At 40.2% G+C, this 25,241-nt stretch overlaps 2 protein-coding genes across 2 annotated transcripts; one reads left to right on the top strand and one right to left on the bottom strand.

Annotated features, from left to right (window-relative positions):
• Positions 1-7,550: 7,550 nt before the first annotated feature.
• On the top strand, positions 7,551-12,714 carry LOC108680009 (serine protease inhibitor 88Ea). The gene is made up of 6 exons (XM_018168764.1): positions 7,551-7,943; positions 8,194-8,332; positions 9,697-9,937; positions 10,617-10,852; positions 11,169-11,338; positions 11,638-12,714. Exons 1-6 carry the CDS (start codon positions 7,588-7,590, stop codon positions 11,777-11,779), a joined length of 1,284 nt encoding a protein of 427 aa, XP_018024253.1. The 5' UTR covers positions 7,551-7,587; the 3' UTR covers positions 11,780-12,714.
• Positions 12,715-13,781: 1,067 nt separating this feature from the next.
• On the bottom strand, positions 13,782-24,456 carry LOC108679999 (heparan sulfate 2-O-sulfotransferase pipe-like). Its single transcript, XM_047879947.1, has 8 exons — positions 24,227-24,456; positions 23,023-23,201; positions 18,322-18,569; positions 17,547-17,626; positions 17,055-17,211; positions 16,409-16,521; positions 14,825-14,979; positions 13,782-14,322 (listed from the first exon to the last, which is right to left on the bottom strand). The coding sequence occupies exons 1-8, from the start codon at positions 24,265-24,267 to the stop codon at positions 14,150-14,152; spliced, it is 1,146 nt and encodes a 381-aa protein (XP_047735903.1). The 5' UTR covers positions 24,268-24,456; the 3' UTR covers positions 13,782-14,149.
• Positions 24,457-25,241: the final 785 nt, after the last annotated feature.

Raw genomic sequence — 25,241 nt, 5'->3', positions numbered from 1 at the left:
GTTACCCGTTACATTCACTTGAATTCGGAAATGTATTATTACGGTGTTGGACACGCTTCCGGTCGCTGATAGTTGTAGAAGTTTGAGTACATGCATTGTTAGATGTAGTCCCTCCCGGTTAGCGGTTTTATGCTGTTTATCATCGTTAAAGATAATAATTATTCTGACTTTCGGATTAAACCCAAAAATGCATTACGGCAAAGAACGGAATCGTTGTTTTTGCTCAGGAAATTGTAATTTTTTCGACAACTGAACGTTTATTTAATACAGAGGGTCGGTCATTTTTCAGTCAGATAAAGAAAATGTTAAACGAAGTACAATAGGTAAGTTTAGTTTCTGCTGTCCCACTAAACGTATTAACATAGTGATAAATGGATATATTTACTTTGTATACACACTATATTTGTCATTATAACGATTAGAAAGGAATGTGATTGATGATAAGCATGGAATATATGATATCAATAGATCTTGTGTAGACAATCTTATCAACGATATCGTTTGACAATAAAATGTTTTTATCATTTGGATGCTGCTACCAGCAAACGTATCATGATAACATTATAATCATCTGGAGTTAGATTGTAAACAGTATTGTCGTATGGGACTGACTACCGGTAACTCACTACCAGACAGGGTACCCCATGATGGGGTACCCCAATAATCCCGTATTACCCGCATCGGTGGCTGAAATTCGCAATGGGGAATTTATCAACTCGCAATGCTTATATGAGCACTTATATCGTATATATTTGGTAATTTTTTTTATTTCCTTAAGTATTTAGGGACTAATAAAGTTTTATACTTTCAAATTTGCATGTTTTCATGCAGTTTTAAATAATTTATGTTTGAAAAACTTGCCGATTGACTTCCTCAGAAACACGTGAAGCAGCGGAGATCCGCGAATGATTTATGTCATTAATATTCATTGAAAACCCGCGACGAAGTTTAGGCGCGATAGGTACAGTGCGATATAGCGAAAAATTACTGTTTGTATCGCAGTTCAAGTTCATTACTGATCAAGTTGTTGCATCTTATCATGTTCTTGGCACTATGACGTCACAATGGAGGGAGAAGGGGGCATAATGCCTCCTGAGTGACGTAATGTTGCCTGATTTGGCGAATGAGGCTCTGGATGAAAGTGAAGCTTCCTTGTTCGGCGTCACAACGCACGCGTATTTTACCACCCGGCCCGGACGGAATTTTCAAGACGTCGTCAGTTCAACTCACTTATCGCCGAGTTTCAAATATTACATATAATCAACTACTGCCAAGGAACTTGATCTCAAATTGCTTCTACAAAACAGAATGTTGTCTTTTATATCATCTCACCATCAATTAATTCTTTCGCATCACCAATTCGACATACCTCTGATTTTACATTTCCTCAAATCAAAATATATTTTCTCTACGGCAAAAAGAATTCTTTAATATCATCGTTTCTCTGGTCTTACATAATTTTATATCAGGTTGTGTTTTCTGTACATAAAACAGAATTCTTTCACCTCGTCTTATCGTAGATCTTTCATTTATTTAAAATTAGAATGTGTTCTGTACACGGACATTTTCTATCCTATCATCTTATCTCTGATCTTCCCTTTCATATTTCTTTTCTGAAACAAAATATGCTCCCTCCGCGGACAATTGAATTACTTCATGGCATCTTATCACTGATCTCACATTTTATCTAAATCAGACTGTGTTCTATTTTAAGATTAGTATTACACGGTTTTTATTGACAAGCGGCGAGTTAAGTTCAATAGCTGTTGAGTGTCAACTTGTGTGTTATTGACGGTAGACTGGTAGTTGATACCACAATTCTGGGTAGAAAGTCAAATTTTATTTCTCTTAATTACACGTTTCTAATTGTATTCATTTATAATAATTGTAAAATATTCTTGATAAAGTTTAGTCCGAATCAAGAGATCGATTCAATATACATACATTCCCATCCGGGCACGTTTAATAAACTCGAATTCATCCAATAACTGTAAATGTAATCATCACGTTACGACTGGCCTAATATCATCACGTTACGACTGGCGTAATATCATCACGTTACGACTGGCGTAATATCATCACGTTACGACTGGCGTAATATCATCACGTTACGACTGGCGTAATATCACGTGACGACTTTCGTATACAGTTATCGCGTTAAGGTGGGGGATTTTCCCCTGCTTTTAGTGACGTGGGAAACGCACTCTATTCCATGTACGAATAGCATTAAATTATTTAAAAATAACGGATTAGGCATTGTTTACTGACTGCAACTCTCATTATCAGGTATTACGAATTGCGTACGAATAGCATTGGCGGAGGTTAATGTACCTATATCCTGACAGAGGATTACTTCTCAGTCAAATGATGAATATACCAACTAGTAACAGTCCAATGATAAATAGACTCACTAATAATATTAGGTTTCGAGAGAAGCACAATACTTCTGATGTAACAAGCAAATTTAACAATATTTTTACAGTAGATGAAAAATTTGCAAATCAATTTAAATTCGCAGGTAGCATTTTCCATAGAACGCTTGAACTCTAGTAGATAGAATAGATTCGCACGATCGCACTAGAAAAATACATTATTTATTAATTATTGCAAAGTAGCATAGGAAGAATTTGAATGATAAAATGCCCCGTAGTGAAAATCAGGTAATGAAGTGAGAAGCGTGACTTCAGGCCGTGACTTCGTACCGTGACATAATACCGTGACTTCGTACTGCGACTTGGTGCCGTGTCTTAATACCGCGACTTCGTGCCGTGTCTTAATACCGTGACATAATACCGTGACTTCGTACCGTGACTTCGTACCGTGACTTCGTACCGTGACTTCGTACCGTGACTTCGTACCGTGACTTCGTACCGTGACTTCGTACCGTGACTTGGTGCCCTGACATCGATCTCGCCGCCCCCATACGTGCGGGTTATCTACGATCTGCTGCTCCCGAGATGCAGATCCCATCGATTGTTTGCCAAAGTTTGCATGCCGATGACCCAGCCGTTGTTTTCCTTTCGCTTGTAACTTTTCCGCCCTTCTATTGCTGGAAAATCCGCGTTTTCCGTGTGCGGGCAGATTGGAACAACTGGGCCAACCTCCTGCTGTCTAATAAACCCAAATTATCACGTTAATATGAACAATATATAATTGCTTAACTTAACCATCGTTCAATAATATATTTTCCGCAATATGATAAATGGCTGATATCTACTTGGTAATATATCATTTTTTTGTTATTATTGTTGAGATTTTGTCGTGAATTATGAAATGTATAGAATAACGAGTAATACATGATGTACATTTTCCAATTAACATTTTTCAAATTGGAAGCTGTAGGAGTCTGTTTCATGTACGTTCGCTGGTGACTGAAAAATTCATGTGCACTGAATTGTCCGACGAAGATCGCCTATAAATGCACCAACTTGTCTTACCAGGATTACTATTCACCCTACGAAAAATGTGAATAAGATTGAACGAGTGATCCGAAACGGTCTTAAACCTGCGGTTTTGTAGGCTAAACTCAAACCTGCCTGCCACAATGGAAAAAAAGCATAGATACATGAATGGAAATATCCTTTGTCTCAGTCAAGCTTTACAAACAGATAGCATTTTTATTGTAGGATTAGGGCTTGAGGTGACTTTTGTCTGTATTAGAAGCATGAAAAACATTACAGGCCATTTAGCTGGGCTCCGTATGCCGTGTAACCGCGACGGCAGATTGTGGTCAAGTTATATTGTAGACATTTTTTTTCATTGAAGTAGCTGCGTGTCATCCCGCGTTGCTTAATAATTATCTCCGTGACAGAAACGTCAACAAATTTTTTTTGTTGCTGATTTTATTACCGTGCTCCATATGCTTGAATTTCCTACAGTTTGGCTTTTTCTACAAGGTTTGTCGATGTTGTCTTTGCACCTAACGCGATTTTTCTTCATCCCGGGTTTTCGAAAAATATTAATGAGAAAAATCATTTGCGAATCTTCGTCGGTTCGTGGGTATCTGAGGAAGTTATCGGCAGATTTAAAACACCTGTGGAACTCGATCGGCAGTAAGAGTGTAGTAAGGTTATTATCAGTTAAAATAAGAAAAAATGGGGAAAAATACAATATAATTCTCCATCACGGATTTCATCATTCGCGGTCGAGGTAGAGGGATGTAAAAACACGTACGATAGGTGAGGGATTAGAGTAGTGTTCCACTATATTGATCCTATATATTATCTGGGAGACCATCTCGTTAGAGATACAATCTCTTTACAGATACAGTCTCTTTACATATACAGTCTCTTTACAGATACAGTCTCTTTACATATACAGTCTCTTTACAGATACAGTCTCTTTACATATACAGTCTCTTTACATATACATGGGCTCTGCTGTAAATTTTGCAATGCAATGCAAATCAGCTGTTGTCCCGGTGAATTGCCATGGAATATTATGATATTTTGTTCGGGGAAAATCCAGGTAGATTCAATGGTGCAGAGGCCTATAAAAGGACCGGGCTCGCCTCCATGAGTCAGTCAGTGTTTGGTGAGCGTACTGTGTGGCTAGACTGATGTCGCCCTGCGTGCATCCTATCAGATTCTAGACTTAGTTTATATGTCTTGTCTACATTTTTATAGTTTCAGTTTGATTGATAATATGGTAGATTTCAATATGTCATCTACATAAATAATTTGCTATATTGAAGCAAGTCTGATGGCCGTGAAGTATTATCAGTACAATTCATCTGGAACCTCCGGTTTTTGGTTACTTCGTTTATAAAGTATTTACCATAACTAATTATCATTCTTCTACTTATCACTCTACGAATACTAATCAGTATTTCCTTGCTCGTGATATGTGGGCGTTTTACCATTCATCCTTGTGGGTGTCGTGAAGGTGTTGGTGGTGAAAGTAAAGCATGAAGTGGTCGAGCGCTGGCTGGTCTGAGCGACATGGCCGCGTCTCAAGGATGCAGACTAACGTTACTAGATTTTCTCGGTCATGTTTGAGTCGTTGACTTGGTTAATTACCTTCAAAACTAAGGTAAAATTACTTCATATGGTAATTTAATTCTTACTTGGATAATTGACGGGTGAAATAAATCACTCTGCGTGTGTGTAAGTAACTTGACGAAGTGTATGTAAGGGTAATGTTATTGTGGCATGTTGAATTCTGGGCGACGAATTAAAAACGTTGAGTAACCAACGGTGTACATATACTGATATACCGGGTACTGATGATATAGCATCAAATGTCGCGCAACTTCGACCTTGAATCGATCTAAATTTTCATGCGACAACCAGCGTCATCAATTTCCTTTAACATTTCTCAAAGGATTATTATAAGTATTAATGTTTTTATGGAAACATGAAAATTAGTAGGCGTGATTAAAATGATAATTTTAAGTCAGAGGTTTCTTCTTTTTGCCACGATTAGGTTTGACATTGGAATATCAAAATAATTTCTGCTGATAACTCTCGTTGTAAGGGATTTTTTTTTTGCTTTGTTGTTCTCATATTATGTTATTAGTATGAATCTTCTTATCTATGGGTTAAGCGCAATATTTCCTTTAAAAAAATTCGCGCTCGCACTTCTGCCTTGGTCCTAGTTCACCAAGTTCAATGATTGTTGACATGCTCGTATTTTCCATCAAAAATAAACGTTTTTGTGTACGGCTTAACCTGTGTAGTTGAATTAATACGTTGATGTCATTAGGCTACGTGGTTAGAATAAATTATTAAAAAGTTCGAACTCGCACATTCTCTTTTGATTCTCAGCGTAAACCCTTCCACAGAGGCAGTCCTATCGGATTTTACACATTTTAAACATTCTTTTCCACTTTCCCTATCTTGAACACTGTTCGATGCAGTTCGGACATGCTGATGGACATGCTTTCCCCCCACACAGTTCGACCTATTCATGTTGGCAGTAAATTGATGATAGGTATACAAAGGCATCCAGATATTTTTATTGATTTACCGGTATTTGACAACCTTGTTCTGATTTTCATAGTCTAACGTTCACTTTTTGGACTCATTCCACCCACTAACAATTGGTGATGCGTGATGGTGGTTTTGCTTTAACGATTCAACGCACGTATTCCAATAATGATTTCATAAAATACTGAAATTCTTACGAGCTTTTCTATGTAGTTGAAATAGTTTTCCTATCCTGTATATACTTGTAGATGCACCTACATATTTCACATTATTCAGTTTTACCTAACATGCTGATGTGGGAACCGGTTCCACAAGACTTTGATCGCTCATTTCTTTCTATTTACAATTAATCTGCATTTGATCTTAAATAGTTTACATATTTTTAAATTTTCAAGGCATTCATAGGTAGGTGCACTCAATTTTGCCTCTCGCATTGCTCTAGAATCTAGATTCTAGAAAGATCGTCTTGTGCTATCTTTCTAGTGTAGGTAGTGCTATCCTTCTAATGTAGTTATACTATTTAGAACCTTTTGATATCTTACGTGCAGCTAATATGTTACTAAAATTGTAAAATTTGTTGAAGTGTTTACCTATCACAGATATGTTAGGATTAGTTCCGTTCCTCCAGCATTTGGTCAAAAGTCCATTTCTCTGCTCCGGTAGCTCAGGAGTTAGCGGTGAAAGGCAGGAGCGCTTCCTGCCTCGCTGCGTCAGTTGGGCTGCATTAACATCGCTTTGCCTTGTCTCAACTTTGCTTGACTTCACTCAGCTTGCGATCTTGTCAGTTATCCCGACTATTTTGTCGTTAATTATTATCAGTTACCTCAAAAGGGCATTTTTGAATCATACTATGATTGTTATTATAGATTCTTCCTTAATCCACAAATTTTTGTCCTGCCTTGATTCCTTATTTTGCTCTGCCTTGACTCTCTGGGCTTTTTTATTCCCCAATATGAAATCTTGGGAAATGCCTTCTCGTACATGGAAATTTCTTCAAACATTCTTCTGTAACTCAAATTACTCACTTAATATCAGTTTATCCCTTTCTTTAACTGAACATCAGGCGTTTGATTTTTTAATTGACAAATGACTATAACAATACATGCTAACCATCATTATTTACCGTGCTACCTTCCTTGACTGTTAAGACATGGTGTCTTTCCGTTGCCGGTAGCGCATAAAAACGAGGCCAGTAATACGATTATTAGTGGCGATCAGTAATGGAAAGATTATTAGTGGCGATTAGTGATAGAAAGATTATTAGTGGCGAACTGGCGATCAGTAATGGAAAAAATTTTAGTGGCGATTAGAAATGGAAAGATTATTAGTGGCGATCAGTAATGGAAAGATTCTTAGTGGCCGCCACTACCGTCCCTGTGCCCCATGGCCTTAAAGACTGCACTAACATTCCCCTGCGAGGTCATCAAGTCGGGGTCGTGAGACATTTCCTGTTCTTCCCCAAGTGGGACGCGTATCCGTCTCTTAATAAGTCTCGTTCTTATATTCATGGTTTGACTCCTAATTTATTTCCTGTGATTATTGATCATGATGTCGACGCCCTAAATCTTGACTTATCCTGTCAATGAAACATTTAAATATTTCTCAATCTTGAATATTTTTTTCAGGTTTATAGTGTAATAACTTGTATAATCATTCAAAAATGAAGCTGTTAATAGGTTTTGCGTTAGTAGCGATGGCGTCGGCCGCCAACGTCAGTGTTGCGACGAACAAAGCAACAAAGCTCCAGCAACAAAGTTGTTTCTATGACAACGCCAGCATGTCCGACACCGTATCTACGGACCTATCCGGCATCGCGGATTTCAGCTTGTCGCTGTTCAAAGTACTTTTCCCGTACAACGAGGCGGAGAATTTCTTCTTCTCGCCATACAGCATCTGGAGTGCTCTGGCCCTGGCGTATTTCGGATCTCAAGGCTCCACTGAAAAACAACTTCGTCAGGCTCTTGGAGTCAAAGATAAAGTTGACACTCTCAGGAAGTGGAGAGAACTCGAGTTCCTGTGAGTAATTTATTAGAAAGTGGTTGAATTTAGTGTAAAAATTTGCATCTAAATCGATTTTTGAAATATATTAATAAATTATATTAAAAACCAAATTTAAAAATATTTTCAATAGAAATCCTTTCGTTTACACAAATGTTACTCTCGTGTTGGAAATTTATTTTTTTCTTGGCTTTAAGTTCCCTAAACGATTTATTGACAATTATATTCCCACAACCAAATTCTCGAATTTCCGTTTTCTGTGTTTTAGTTACAAGATGCGCAGCCTGAACAAGAGCGACTACACCCTGAACCTGGCAAACCGCGCATACTTCGACAAAGCCGTCAAACTCAACCCCTGCCTCGAGAAGGTCCTCAGCAGCGAGCTCGTCGTCGCCGACCTCAGCGACGTGAGTCTTGACCAGTTAATTAGGTACACGGTTTATAATTGGTGATTTAATAGGCAAAAAGTCGACTGGAAACAAATGCGGTTTGTTATTATTGACCCACTTCCCTTTCGACAAAAAATTAAGTTTTCGGCAAATTTTTATTTTATCTAATTTTCATATATCTATATTTTCCCACTTTTGTGTTGCATGTTATTTAACTTTTAGAATCATAAGATTGAATTTCATCTCGAAAATTACTATATCTGTTTATCAACACACCATTGCATGGTGTTTGTTTCTTCTATCATTATAGTATTTGATCACGTCTTTCAAATGAATCATTAACAGAAGTATTATATATTTCTGACTGCCACCGCCTACGGCTCGTTAGCTCGCTGTTTGCATATGAAATTAAATCTTAATTGAATGACCAACGCTCGTCCGTGTCTGGACTTCAATCTTCGTATCACAACGTAGACCTTACCAACGACTATGCCTGTATAACGATAAACTGTAACCATCGGTCTATTGACAGTAACTCTCTTTACCATGTCTATAGATACGAATAGCATTGGCGACGTTGTGAGCCATTGTTCAGGAAATGTTAATCTCAGTCAAAAAGATTATAATAGAATTTAAAATAGTTTTCGTAAACAAAGGGTTTGTCAACTGACGGCGATTAGTGTAGCAAGCTTTTCGCAAACAAAGGTTTGTCAAATGACAGCAACTATTGTCGAAAGGCATGTAAGTACAAACATCATAAATGATGATTAATATAGTCAAGTATTCGTAGACAAAATGCCCGGTTTATGAAGTGACGCTGTACGTCGCATCGTCGCATTGACATGCAAGCCGTGGCCAGGGTGACAGGATGTGGCGATGTTGAAAGGATGCTGCCTCGCAGGATGCATGAAGGATGCATTCAGTGCTTCTCGCAGTTAATATAGCGAAGTATGAGCTCAGTTTATTTATATTATGTAGTTGTTCAGCGCTAGGTGCAAGTATCAAGTGTTTTTTGGCAAGAACTTCCGTTTGCTTTTCACACACAACATGTATTTCAAGCTTAAGAATTCAAAGAATTGTGGTATTTGAAAGTATTCAGCAAGTCTCTTAAATCAACGCTATTATTCAATAAAATTTACATTCTCCATCTTCATTCTACCATATTAAAGTATGAATCAATTGACCATTTCTATTACACCGGTGTGTTAAATTTAAACATTATAAAACAATAAAAAACAACTCAAGTTATTTGGGAGCAGTTGGCGTATTATGTCAAACGGATATTTTGAAAAATAAGCATTTCCGGTACTTATTTGTAAACGTAACCACTTTCTCATTTGTTTTCTTTATTGGTAACATGAACACTCTTTTGTTTTGTTCAGGCTTCAATGGCGTCTCAAATCAACAAGTGGGTATCGGACACAACCAAAGGCCACATCAAAGACCTGGTGACGTCAGGGGATCTGTCCAACAGCAACATGGTGCTCGCCAACGCTGCGTTCTTCAAGGGCACGTGGCTCTACCAGTTCAAGAAGGACAAGACTCTCAAACGCCTCTTCTACACCAACGACACTGACATCGCCTTCGTCGACATGATGGTGCAGAAGGGCAACTTCAGGCACAGTGAGTCTAAATTCTTCTGTTCCAGTGTTGCATTGTGCTTGAATGAGTATTGTACGTCACATTCTTTTACACGGGATTTCAGTACAGCGTTGTGTTTTAATCCTTGTAATCATAATAATTTATTTTTTTAGTAATATTCGTCTTTTTAGAGAACTACATGTTTTGATTTTAATAAATTTCTTATCAATAATGCTAAATTGTATATATAATGTTTTTGAAGGTATATATGACAATAAAGTCTGGCTGTTAGCATGATACAAGTATGACTGGGTGCGATTTAGTTCAAATTATTTCATTACGGTAGCTATTTAAGTAGACTGTATTGCAATCATCTCAACTTTATTACATGGATGTCTGCCAACGAATTGTGAATTTGTGTTCGTTCGGGAACAATCGATTAGAATTTATATAGAATAGAACTATTGTCTTTTTCGAAGTCGTTAACTGACGCCATGTAATTAGCATTCACTCTGACACACCCGGATCCCCCTACACCAGCCATAATTTTTTTCTATAAATGCAAGTTACTCACCGGAAACTCAAACTTTGGACATGCCTGAACGCATCAAATAAATACTGCTCAATTTTATCCTATTCAATTTTTTAGTACACCTTTTTCGTGCCCCGTTTACAAACTGAATTGTGTCGTCGTATTCTGACTGTTTTTTTTAATTTTCAGCGAAGTCAGAGGAGCTCGGCGCGCACGTGTTGGAGCTTCCCTACACGGGGGAGTCCATCTCCATGATCATCCTGCTGCCGCCCTTCATCTCGGGCGATAAGGGCTTCGACGCGATGGTGGGGCGCCTCAACTCCACCACTCTCGGCAACGCCATCGCCGACCTCTGGCGCAACGAAGTCGAAGTCTCGCTGCCTAAGTTCTCGCTCGAACAATCGGTTGGCGACGAACTTATGGATGTGAGTTGAATTTTTTTGTAATTTTCAGTTGTCTAAGTTATTTAACACTTGTCACACTGAATATGTACTTATGTACCTAACTACACTGGTTACGATTATAACGTTGTAAAATTATGCAACGTGACCAAGCTTATATAAATTTTCGATTTACTTTGTATCCTAACATTCCATTACCCGCTTAGTTTTCTTTTTCTTGGTTGCGTTCCAGAAGTACTAATCATTAGTAAAGAATTCTAAAAGTATAATCTCATGTCCACATACTGTACATATAATAGTCTCCCCGATATTTAACACTAACAACCAAATTCACTTGCAGGCACTGACGAAGATGGGCGTGACTGACTTGTTCGACCGCTCGCTGGCCAACCTGACCGACTTCTCCGCCGACGAGCCGCTCAGCGTGGGCAAGAGCATTCACAAGGCCTTCGTCGAGGTGTCGGAGGAGGGCACAGAAGCCGCTGCCGCCACCGCCCTCATCTCCTTCAGGTGAGTCCTGGCTCTACAACAGCACGGCCTATAATCCATACCATTCAGTACTGTATACATTTTAATTCTGTTCAGTGTGTACGTTGTCTAATTTCGGGAACTGCATCCCTGTGTACATATCACTACGTCATTCTCTTATTTGCTTCTCCGCGTACACTTGATCACTCTCTGTATTTACGGCTATGTGCACTCCAACAATTTTCTAGTTACCTCATAACAAGATTCCCAAACCTGTAGCATTAACAATTTAGTCCGTTGTTACATTGCTATGTGATCTAAGACAGCGTTGTTGTCACCAGATCTGCGCGCCCAGCCGGCCCCTCGAAGTTCGAGTGCAACCACCCGTTCCTGTTCATCATCCACGACAACGTCACGAAGAACATCCTCTTCATGGGCGCCTACAAGTCCCCTAAGAAGGCCGGCAAGTCCAAGAAGGTCTAAAAATGTTGTTCCTTTCTTCATAGCTTTAGCTAAATATGTAGCCTGCTATTCTTTAAGTTTAGTTCAGCGTGTTTGCTTTGATGGGTTTGAGGTGAACTGGATTGCAGTCCCTCTTGTTGATTGTTAGTCCCAGAGGGAGTAGGAGTGAACTGTAAAACGCGGTTGTAAGGAATGTAGTTTTAGTTCAGATAATAAATTTTTTCAGTTCCTCGGCTCATCTTAGACTAAGAACTTGAATGGCTGCTTCATTTTTGTTTCGAACTTCTAAAGAGGTTTCAGTTGGCAACATGAAAACTATAGCTTGAATATTAGTGTGCAAGTACAGTGATTGGATAGAATATAAAATTGGGTGTTTGAAGTTAGGAAATATCGTCATGTACGGTTGTGCTACAAGCTAGTGAATGATATGAAACAGCAAGCTGCGCACTCTTGGTCTACTGACCTCAATAATTAAACGACTTAGCGGAACCACTGTATCAAGTGTTGAAAATGTAACAAATAAATCGATCTAGTAATTATATTATAAGACTTCGGCCGAAATGCCCTGTCGGTATCGAATCATACTTGTTGCACTAGCCTCAACTAGAACTACTATGAACTAATTCAGAGGTCATCTGAATCTTTAGCCTCCGTATGCGTACTATATTAATAAGCACCAACTAGTAGATATGAAAATGTGATGAACCTAGTACTGCACCTGGAAATCAACATGATGGGTAGCGCACTCGAAGTTTTTCGAATAAACATGGAGATATCACAAATACCAACATACGATAGATTTATCCCATTGATTGTTTTTACAACTGTGTACTGGCTTCTAACTTATTCTTTGTTATTGCTTTGTTGTAAATATTTCCCTCGAACAAACTATCGCAAGACTGATTGTTTTAGGTATCTGACGTACATTTTACCGGCCAATAAAATTGTATTTTATTGTGGTTCGTTTCAATAGCCGGCCTCAGGACGAAGTGGCACTTATAGAACGTACCAGCATACCATTGTGAATTCATTGCTGCATGAATTCACAGGTAGCCATAATTTTGCACAAATTATACTTCGATATAATATATACTACAATACTATTCTATTCTATACTAAGTAGTATTATTATACAATTGTAGTATAATAATACTTATACTATTCGAAACTACAAGCTTCATAATTTTAGATTATATTAGATAAGTTCTGTAATGTAACGAATATCTGGAGGAAGAGCCCAGAGCTCATTGCCAAAGAAAGCGCTGTGAAATTTGATAGTGAAGTTTACTTTTCGTCGGAAATCTTAGGTTTTAAAGCGTTTCCGAAGTGTGTATACATGCTCGAATACTCACTATAAATTTAACAGTGAATGATGAAGAAGATAGTAATGTGACAAGGTTATGCAAAATCTATGAGAAATAAAATTAGAAAGGTAGACAATAATTATTGATGAAAAATGTTTCAGAATGAATTAAAATCAAGACATTTTATAAAAGCGTGCGTGATAGATGTGTACGGAGAGTAAATTTAAAATTTACAAACGTGGCATTATAGTTACACACGAATTGCGACCACATGTTACTCAGACGAGCTAACTAAAAACGTGACGATGGTATCTGTGATACCAAAGGAAAACGATAACAACATAATATTAAAAGTAACGAAAATGGCAAGCTCACAAAGCAGCGTTTCCCGACACGAAACGTTCACGTTGTGCTGCTAAACGTTTCTCAATCGGATCAGCGTTCCGATGTGTATTGATTCTCAACAGTATAGTATGATGAAACGTTGAGTAAAGATTCATCGGTGACTCAAATTACTGCACACTCCCGATTGAAACATTGAGGCTTCATACCATCGATAACTTTTTCATTGATAAAAATTTTATTTTCAACATTATATTATTTTTGCAGAGGCGAGGGCCCTGACAGTGAAACGTTTACTGGCATGTGATGGTTTGCTGCTTCCAAATTTCTATCATAAAAACAGATATGGACCTGGAATTACGTATTCAACTGATTTGAAAAAAAAAAGACTTAATTTAATCCCGTTTGCGTTTCGAGGATGTTTTAAATCCCTTTCAACCATCTTAAAGCCGATAGTGAAATTGAATAAATTAAATAACTGACTACCTTAAATACATAACTTCTTAAAACTAGTAATGACTCATAAAACCTCTGAACAACCGGTCATATATCTGACGCTAAATTAATGTTGATTAAGCGTTTAAACGTTGAATTCGCGTCTCTCAAACGTTTTTTCAGCGACATTTGCACGGAGGTTAAAGTATATTCGTTTGCCTTAAACAGCGCGGCATACTGTCGCTTCAACCTCTCCTTGATGAAATTCTACAACGCTCATCACTTTTAACATTTCTAAATACAAAATTTTTTAATCGTTTGCCCTGAACAGCGCGGCATACTGTCGCTTCAACCTCTCCTTGAGGAAGTTGTAGAAGGCGACCTCGACGGTCATGTTGCGCGCGATCTCAGCTCGCACCCATGGCGCCACCTTCGGCTTGTAGAAGTTCTTGTTCATGAAGAACTGCTTGCCGTGGATCTTATCTGAGAACAAATATTCATACCTTTAATGACAATGATTAATAAACTACTATTTTTGTATTTAAAAATTGTGGGAAATATTACGTAATTTTACATTCAAGAGTTCGTTAGAGCAACAGCGCGGCTTTTTTCTAAATCCATAGGTTTTAGTAGGTTATATTATATTTTAGAGTACGGTACCGTACATTAAAATTTGAAAATGTTTGAATGTTTACAGTTAGTGCATCATATTGGTTTTAGTATACTTTTTAATACAGAGACTTGATGCTACTTATAGCACCACCACACCACCCATAGCCTCACAACACCACCCATGGCCCCACCACACCACCCATCGCCTCACCACACCACCCATGGCCTCACCACACCACCCATGGCCTCACCACACCACCCACGGCCTCACTCCATGGCCTCACCACACCCCCCATGTCCTCACCACACCATCCATGGCCTCACCACACCACCCATGGCCTCACCACACCATCCATAGCCTCACCGCCCTCACCATAATACTTAGCCGTGACGTTAGCAAAGAAGCGTGGCACGTAGCGCTCCAGCACAGCCAGCGTCAGCGGCCACTCCTCCAGCAGCCCCACGACGGCGTAGCTCTTCTCCACGTGACGCTTGGCCAGCGCCAGCGCCTCTGCGCTCCCAAACTTCCTGACCACCGAAATTGTAGTGAAAAATTTAGTATTTATAGTTCATTTGGCAAAAAAACATGAAAATCAAATAAAAATAGAAATTGTAATATCTTTACCACTAGGGCTCACAGCTGAATAGGGAAAGTTTGGGAAATACATTCGCTCCCGAACTTCCTGCCCAGAGAAATTATCGTGTAATATTCAGCAGCATTTTCGGTTAATTTGGCAAATTAAAAGATTAATCAAATGAAAACAATCATGGTATAGTATATTCCATTAAAAGTAACTAAATCAATGGGGAAAGTTCAGAGGAGTTAAAAATCGGAGGTCAAAGCTAGGCGCTTTTTCCTTTGCAATGTACATGGGAATTGCTATTACATATTTATTCGAGTAGCAAACCTCAACTTTCTTCCATCATCATCAATGAATCAAATAAGAAAAATGTAAATCCAGCACAAATATTAAATTTATTTATTGAAATTTATATTTTAATTAAAATTTATGCCATTCATGAAACTTTTACTTGAGATACGCGAAGCTTTGTTCCCTCAATTTACTTCACGGTTCCTTTTTTTGTTAATTTCCTCATATTTTCAAGAGAATTTGAAAGACATTTTTTGCCCTGGAATAAGTTCAGTTGGCATCGTCTCACTGAGACCTTCTTGGATCTTTACTACACGCCGTGCTGTGCACATGACAGCCCTGCTTAGATATTGTCCTTATTACACGCTGAGTCAATATCCTCTCTATTAAACACGTACCCTGACTTCATTCTATGCTTTGCCCATCGCAATGCTGATGCACCGCCTTAGACGCCGAACTCTCGGTGCTCGCTACCACCGCGCTACAGTGACTGCGGATGGTCAACTCACGCGCACTGCGGATGGTCAACTCACGCGCACTGCGGATGGTCAACTCACGCGCACTGCGGATGGTCAACTCACGCGCACTGCGGATGGTCAACTCACGCGCACTGCGGATGGTCAACTCACGCGCACTGCGGATGGTCAACTCACGCGCACTGCGGATGGTCAACTCACGCGCACTGCGGATGGTCAACTCACGCGCACTGCGGATGGTCAACTCACGCGCACTGCGGATGGTCAACTCACGCGCACTGCGGATGGTCAACTCACGCGCACTGCGGATGGTCAACTCACGCGCACTGCGGATGGTCAACTCACGCGCACTGCGGATGGTCAACTCACGCGCACTGCGGATGGTCAACTCACGCGCACTGCGGATGGTCAACTCACGCGCACTGCGGATGGTCAACTCACGCGCACTGCGGATGGTCAACTCACGCGCACTGCGGATGGTCAACTCACGCGCACTGCGGATGGTCAACTCACGCGCACTGCGGATGGTCAACTCACGCGCACTGCGGATGGTCAACTCACGCGCACTGCGGATGGTCAACTCACGCGCACTGCGGATGGTCAACTCACGCGCACTGCGGATGGTGTCCACAGAAGAACTCGATGGTGTGGCCGAAGTGCGTGCGGCCGACGTGGCGGCGACACTCCTTGTCTTGTGGGTCATCGAGACACGCTTCGATGCTCTGTGATGTGAGTAGAACTTGTTTAGTATAATTAATATTATAATTTATGGTGCAGTGTTTATTCAACGCATCATGTATATTAAAAATCATTATTATTGGTGCGTTCTTATCTTGCGTTAATGCACTGTAAGAAAAATATTAACTAACGATTGTTCAATACACCCTTGATTTACGATTTTTAGCCTAGAATAAAAACCCCTGCAACCACGCACTATGTTCACGTCAACAAAATAAAAAAAAAGACAAAATTTCGTTTGGATATTTTAGCTACCTAACTTTTACAATAAGTTAAGTTTATGGTATATTAATACTATACTTTAAGGTAAGGTAAACTTAACTCTACCACATTTAAATAGAGTTTTCAACATTTGTTACTACCCAAACCCAGATCTTCTTGAGGAAGATGCGCTTGAGGACCTCGTGGTCCGGGAAACGCGCGTGACACAAAAAAAACGTAGCCAATTATTCGCCTAACATTATTTTCGTCACTTAACTCGTTCAAGATGTACATTTGTTACGTCTCAATAATTGACCTTCTTGAGGAAGTTGCGCTTGGGGAGCTCGAGGTCGGGGAAGAGCACGTGGCGCTCGACGACCTGGTAGGGCGCGCGTGCGCGGTAGAAGAGCGCAACCGCGCGGTCCACGGGCTCGCGCACCACGCTCACCTGCACGGGCTGCCGCCCCCCGTACCTGCGCATGGGAGGAGGGGTTGGGGGGAAGGGATTAGGGGATGAGGGGTTAGGGGGGAGAGAGAAGGGGTTAGGGGGAAGGGGCGTTAGGAAGAGGAGGTAATAGAGGGTGAAAAATCGGGGTGTTAGGGGGGAAGGTGGTGTTAGAGGGTGAGTTGGTGTGACCTTACTGGGTAAGAAGAGGTTAGGAGTTGAGAGGCGCTGGTCATTTTGAGTGGTTGCTGTTTGAAATCGAGAATATCCCAACTCACGTGGCGAAAATGTCCCCCCAAAATCCCCTCACTTGCCCCAGATATCCCCTCACTTGCCCCAGATATCCCCCAAATATCCCCTCACTTGGGGAAGTCGAGGTATGCGAAGGAGTGGACGAGGGCAGTGGCACCCCTCATGTGGGCGGTTGTGTTCACGATGCGCGCCTGCCGCCGCAACAAATAATTAATACAAACTATTAAATAATTTATTGTATTGTATGAGTGTTGAGTGTATAATGTATTATATACTAGCAGGTAAATAGCTCGATCGTGCACATCTAGAATTCCGTTCTCTCGAATCCCGCCATCATCACTCCCATATGAAAGTCGTTTCAAAATAAGAAAAAATGGTATGCGCCTTTTTACTTAAATTTATAAACATTAATTAAAAAATTAAAAATCGAATCTGGATATAACTTTCTCCTACCAGCCGTGCAACACCTTGCTATTCTCCCACTAAGAATAAAATGAAAAATACCTTCCGGGAGAATTACAAGGGAAACCTCTGTTGACACTTTGAAAGGACACACAAGAAAATGTCAGTATCAATAGTCTGTCTTTCATTATAGTTGTTTTCACTATTTATTTAAACACTATTTGTAGTTGTTTTCACAATTTAAACGTTTAAAATTGCTGCCCTCCGCTTTTACAATTATTCTGCGACTACATAGCAGTCATGTTAAGTTAACCAGGATAAATTAATCTTCCGCTGATGTTAATAATAATAATAATAATATAATATGATAATTATAATAGTCATCTTCCGCTGATGTTAATTCTAATTTAGTAATTTCGGAACATTTTTAATCTTAATCATTATGTTGTTACAGCATCATTTAACTATCATTCTATTTCGATACCTTGACTTCTTCCTTATCGATATGGACGATCAAGGTCTTCTGCGGTGGTTCTGATATCAACTTAAAGTGGTTCTCAGTTTTAAGGAAGCCAAGGAGGTTCTTGACGGAGGAAGAACCGCTCTGCAGGATGGGGGTGAACAACAGCTGCTCCGGCGCCCCCCGCGGGGTTATGTTCAGGGGGGGACCGAGGGGGACTTTCTGGGGAGGGGAGAGGGGCAAATCACTAAAACAGGAATGGAGGTACCTTTCTTGCGCGGTAACAAACGCATAAATATGTCATAGAAGTTCACAAATCATAAAAAAATAATACTGATCAAGTAATACTTGAAAATCATTTTATTACCCAATAATTAAATTAAAAGTTTAATCACAGCCATTATATCAATGTTGAAAATCAGTAGGTATTGCAGTACTCCAGTTGAATGAATATATGGTGAGACTGTATAAGGATCGATGTAGTTAGGTATGTATTTCAATAACAGTGTCGAGATGAATGAGAATATTTATTATTTAATAATTATCAATATTTATTGAATTAGGATATTATTTATGATTAGTCCGAGAGCATTATTTTCTACCGAGACTGAAAGAGGGGAAATTCTGGAATATCCCAAAAGAGGTACACACAACATTAATTTTACTAGCAATAGAATTAACATGGAAAAATTGAATAATTCGGAGGGAGTTCAAATTAACGATCCTTCTTCGCAACGTTCAAGTCTGCTGTTCTTTTTTTAATAGGTATAATATTGGTGAAACGAGAATGAGTGAGGGTGTAGAATAGTGGGTAGAATGAGAGAGTGAGAGTGTAGAGTGTGGAGTAGAATGACGTGCTGGTGTTAAAAATGTAAATTAAATAATTTAAGAGCATGTGAGATTTGATGGCGATGCTTTAAATTAAACGAAAGGGTAACACTTTAACCACACAATCCAAGCTCAAACGCAGTGAAAAACCTCGCCAATTTACCGTCATTTTTGTTGCGCGGAGTGTAAGCAAATTGCTTGAGCTACAAGCAACGGTTGATAACGTCCGTCTCCAGCCACAGGTAATCAATTTCCCTTTCAATATCACTGAAGGAACGCGTCAAGTACAAACCTTTCCATGCGGTTACCGACTCAAGGCTACAACCGTCGTTGGGTTTTCACGTCAGGCGCGGTTAGTGAAAATAGCTTCGAATATCGGTAACGTCTGACTTAAATAATGCGCTATATTGTCTCTGGTTGCGCTCGTTTCGGCTGCTAATTCATGAATGTTTTCACTAGCCTCACCTGTGGGTGGGATTAGAGATTGAATAAAATTTAAAAATTTAGTGGCAGCAGTTGTGCGTTAGTGAGCGATCAGTGGCCTTACACAGTGGAAGTATAAGACGCGCAGTGAGTGGTGCAGTGAGTGTCGCAGTGAGTGTCGCAGTGAGTGTCGCAGTAAATGTCGCAGTGAGTGTCGCAGTGAGTGTCGCAGTGAGTGGCGGAGAGAGAGGCGTCCAGTGAGTGGAGCACTGAGTGGCTAACTTAATAGCGCAAAAAGACACGCAGTATGGCGCGCAGTGAGTGACAGGATTAAATCTGAGTAACGGCTTCCAATTGAAAAATAAAACGCTAACAAATAAAACAAATCAACAGATGAGACACAAAATAAAATTAAACATATTCCAGCACAGACTGAAATCAAGTAAAGAAATTAAATTCTCCATTCAATGAAAAAATTTAGAATTGAAATGTGTTGATTCTTGGCATCGGAACCCAAAACGCTAGGTCAGCGCACCTAGAGAAAGCTGCGTGGTGTTTCTGGAGGAAGAATTAATGAAGGTTGGGAGTGAGGGCAACCCCAAGGGAAAGTCGGGGACAAGTGCTGGGAACGAAGTTGCAGAGATAGGGGATGGGCGATGGGAAAGGAGAAGAAGAAAAACTGGGTTGAGCAGATAAGAAGAGGAAAGCAATGTTTTTAGAATAGAGGAAAGAGAGAAAAAAGAGAAAACTGGGTTGTAGAGACAAGAAATGATAGAATTGAGAAAAAGAAGATTGTTTGTGGAGAAAAGGATGGTAGAAGCGAGAGGTGAGCTACTGGGTTGCGCAAATTCTAATATTAGCAATGAAGATAATCAAAGATGGTAAGGCATCGGGGTCAATAAAATCAAGCTATGTTATGGTATAGGGACAAAATAATTTCATCCGTATACCATTACATGGGATGATGTAGTGATGGAAGCTCATAATATAATATTGCGTCCATAATAAAATAATAATGTGGTGTCAGTTTTAATAAGGCTACGAAAGCCTATCGCCGACTCTCAACCATCCGACCATCTTTCCAATTTCGACCAGAATTTTCACAAAGAGATGCAGGTTTCGAACCAATTCGCTGCTCAAATCTTGGTAATCTTAAGACATTCGACCGCGTCATCATTTTTCTGCCTCATTACAGTTCAAGCGTCGTAGCAAACCAATTCGTTTGACACGAAGCCTAATCAGGAAAAGCGACATAGTACAAAAATTTTCATGGAGACTAAACTAAACCTGGATGCTATATAGGGTGTTGTAGTCTGGTTAGCGTTGTACGACGGGGCTATACAAGAGTCACATCTAAGAGAGGATATTCAAGATGGAGAAATCGAAATGAAAGGCTCTCAACATTATCGAGCAGACCTACAGCAAGGCAGAAAAAAAGGAGGCTTTATAGTCTACCCTCTAAACTCCCTCGCGGCAAAATCAGTGCCTCTCTTCCGTGTACCGACTATTTATAGCGAACAGTGCCTGTTCCGTACCGCCTGACTGCCATCCGCAAAAATTCAGTGAAACTCTTGAGAGAATAGAAACAGAGTTGGCCAATTTGGGTGAACCTTCCCCAAATATTGTGGTTGCAGCAGATTTTGAGGATACTTAATGACAGCTGCAAGACTCGCACGAGGCTGAGCAACAAGTAGCGGAGACGCGAGCTGTAGCGGAGACGCGAGCTGTGGCTGCCTTTCGGGAGAACCCCAAATATTTCTACAAATATGCCCATGTCAAAAGCCAAAATCAGAGACGCAGTGGGGCCTCCGAGAAATAACGACGTCCTTATTAGAGACGACCAGGGCATGTGCGAACTGCTATAGCACAGTTTGAATAAGTATTCAGCGAACCCTGATACTGAAGACAGGAGAACGAATTTGGAGTCCTTCAAGTACTACCGGGGAGGAGGAGGGGGCGGGTGCTGATGAACATCGAGTTTGAAATACCGGATCTAGAAAGGAGTATGCAATAATTATCGACTTATTCGGCTCCTGGACCAGATCGAGTCCCCGCAGTGATACAGAAAAATATTTTGGTGCCCTAGAGGTCCTTCTGAATTTGCTCTGGAAAACATCATTGAGAATCTACAAAAGAGGGGCGAGAGACAAACCCCAAAATTACAGGCCGGTTACATTAGCATCACATTTGAGAAGGTCGTACGCAGAAGGTTGGTTCTGTACATAAAGGAAGCTGTCCTTTTCAACAGAAGACAACACGGTTTTAGGCGAAATCGTTCCTGTTTGTCTCAGCTACTGGAGAATACCCCCAAAAGTTGGAAGCATCACCACCAAATGCCACCTCTTCCATGCTGGATGAGGGGGCCTGGAACGTGGTGTATTTAGACTTCGCGAGAGCGTTGGACAAAATTGACCAAGGAGTGCTCTTCAGAAAATTAAGACTACTGTAGGTCGGAGGTGATTTGTTGGCATGGTTCCACAGCTTCCTAACTGAAAGACTACAAGCTATCGTTGTTGGAGGCTCGAGATCGAGCGAGGCTAGGGTGAAGAGTGGAGTACCACAGGGAACGGTACTCGGCCCTATCCTCTTCCTCATCCACGTGGCCAATATAGATGTTGCAGTGAACCATGACTGGATGTGTTCTTGGACACAATCCTTGATGGTCCGCTAATGCACCTCTAGCAGCGGCGAAAAGCAAGCAATAGCATTGTGCTTCAGCTTGCGCTATAGTTAGAGGCGGCGATCCATCGTGGCCGGAACTGCCATGTCCGAAACATGTACTAAGGATATACAGCCACACAGCCATGCCATCATTCAGCTGTGCAGCCAAGGGGAAAGTGAGGTACAGTGGGATACGTCTCACACGTCAATTATTTAATATACCTAAAAAGGGGACCAAACCTTTTTCTGCCACGTCATTCATTGCATTGACATGTGTGTCATTACTAGTGAACTGCTGTTGAATATTATCCTTTAAAATATAAAATTTCCAACGTGTCCCACTGTCCTCCATGACCTAGTGTACCCCCACTTTCCCCTACATCCACGCAGCCATGCAGCCTCTTGCGTGATGAACAGCACAAGGAAAGAGCGGCACTCGACACAGAACACTTAGAAAGTAATAACTGAAAATCACAGAAATCGCTCCGTGTTTTACAAATTTACAAGCATATTTTATCCTGAGTACATCCTGAAGCTCTACTTTCAGTGCAGGGCAAGCGAAAATCAAGTTCTTTATGCAACAACGATGCTCGGTGAATGTGAGCAGAGAAGGTTTACACACAGGAAATACATTGCTTTTTTTTGTAATGTTAGATTAAAATGCATTCTTATCCAGTAAACAAAATCTGTTTATTCAGTACCCTTCATTTCAAGTTCACATAGTGGCAGAATTTCGGATAAAATTCTGTATTAATTAAAGACCATTATTTTCGAATTTGAAGCCAAGTTTCCCATTTATGGACGATCACTCACCCGACTGATTTGTTCCTTCTTCCCGACTGATTTGTTGTTCAGGATGTTCGGGCCCTCGGGAGGTCCTCAGGCTGGACTGTTGCAGCTGCACCTTCTCCGCCGTGTAGGACACGACCGAGAGGTGCACGTACAGGAGCACCGCGCATGGCGTGCATACCATCGCAACCACGTCGCTCAGCCTGCGAGCATCAGGCGTATTAGAGGGGCTGGCGCTTCGCGGTGGTTTGGGAACACGAGACGTATTAGAGGGGCTGGCGTTTAGTAGATTGTGAACACGAGGCGTATTGGAGGGGCTCGCGTTTGGTGGTGATTGTGAACACGAGGCGTATTAGGACTGGCGTATGGTGGTGGTTTGCGAACACGAGGCGTATTAGAGGGGCTGGCGTATGGTGGTGGATTGTGAACGCGAGAAGTTTTAGAGACTGGTGGTGGCTTGTGAACACGAGACGTATTAGAGGGGCTGGCGTATGGTGGTGGTTTTGTGAACACGAGTTTTGTGAACACGAGACGTATTACAGAAGCAGGGGTTTGTTGATTATGAAAAGACGTTAATATTAACGTCAACATAAGACGTTGATAACAATGTCTCTTGAGGCTAATGCTGACGTCTCTTGCTTGCGTTATCAAAAGTGTACCGAGTGTGAGGATTCGGTGGGTCGGTGCGGTGAGCTACACCCTGCCATCGTTCGTCACGGACGGGAGAATATGTAGCACTCGATCTTATCCAGCGAGCGGGGGCTTAATTACTAGAATCGAGGCTATAATCATACGATTCTATGATAATAAAATGCAACGCAACATTTAAATCGCGCTTAGTGATAAATGATTTGCTGAGAACATCGCATTTCATTTTGCGGGCTAATACAATGAAAAATATTTTAAATTTATTATATTGAACGAATTTGATAATAAGCAAAATAGTAGACCCATATATCATTAGTTGTCAGGCCCCTGCTATTCTAGAATAGCAAGGGGCCTAATTTGTCCCTATAAGTCAATTTGTCTAGTTTTAATAACGGATAGTAGACAATCGAAAAATAAACAATGAAAAATTATTGCCTAATTGAGAAAATTACTTTATATGACTCAATTTTTTAGAACGAAAGTTTGGACGACATGTCTGGTTTATCGAAAATCGTTCAATATATTCAATATATAAATATAATGCATGGAATCTATGATTAACCATTAATTTAAGGCTCACCTGTAGCGGCGTCTGCCCATGATGGGTGGCGGTTGTTGCATCAATGGACACAATTTTTATAGTTTATTAAACACGGCCACGCGATAATTCATTATTTCATAAATACTTTAGCTTCTTATATGATTGATAACCAATACATTATTTCGTCACCACAAACTGGCAGAAAAAGCCAGGAGTTATTATTAGTGAACATCAAGTTCACGAAATAAATATTTTTTTAAATTGCACCTGTAAAAATAATCATCTTTTTAAAACCCATATTGATTAATAATATTTAGTGTACTTTGAGCTTAACGTTGATTATTTTCAAAATGTTTAATCAAGCTAGGATTTAATTTATGCCAAGACAAATCCGTTTCGATTTTCGAACATTTAATGACGACAGATCACTAAGACGGTGATGGTAAATCATCTTCAAACGATCATTAAGCCGGTGGTGCGAACCATCTCAAATGATCGTCATGACAGGATTTGTATTTTTAATAAATCATGAATATTACAATTTACGTAATAGCAAGCTACTGAATGAAAGTAGATTCGACAATGCTACGCAATGCTCACTCCAATACTAAATACTACCGGTTACGCTTTAAATATCAACTAAAATTTATATTATCCATTATCATTATATTTACAATGCAGCTAAATTCGTACACACATTGCAGCGCCCCTGTCAAGGAGAGGTTGCATGTAATGGCAACTACAAAATATCTTCGCAACATAAAATATACGAGATCGAATTTCATAACAATTCATTTGTGAGGAAGGGGTCGCACCTATAGATATATGTATATTCTACTGATGACGTAGAACAGAAAAAGAATTAAAGAAACAGCTCGGTTATGACTATCATACTATGTAAGTGTAAAGTCAAAGAGATTACTGTATTATTTACGCAACAAGGGCCATGACTTTGCAACCAGAATTAGAAGCAGACATGGATCTCAGAATAGCAGGAGTTGCGGCATCGTTTGGCAATGCGTGGTGTTTGGTGCGCCGGCAATCCGGTTCTGAG

The sequence above is a fragment of the Hyalella azteca genome, unplaced genomic scaffold (assembly GCF_000764305.2).
Source record: "Hyalella azteca isolate HAZT.00-mixed unplaced genomic scaffold, Hazt_2.0.2 contig4307, whole genome shotgun sequence".
Classification (NCBI taxonomy): domain Eukaryota; kingdom Metazoa; phylum Arthropoda; class Malacostraca; order Amphipoda; family Hyalellidae; genus Hyalella; species Hyalella azteca.
Note: the sequence above shows the minus strand (reverse complement) of the source record. Positions and strands in the feature narration are given on the sequence as shown.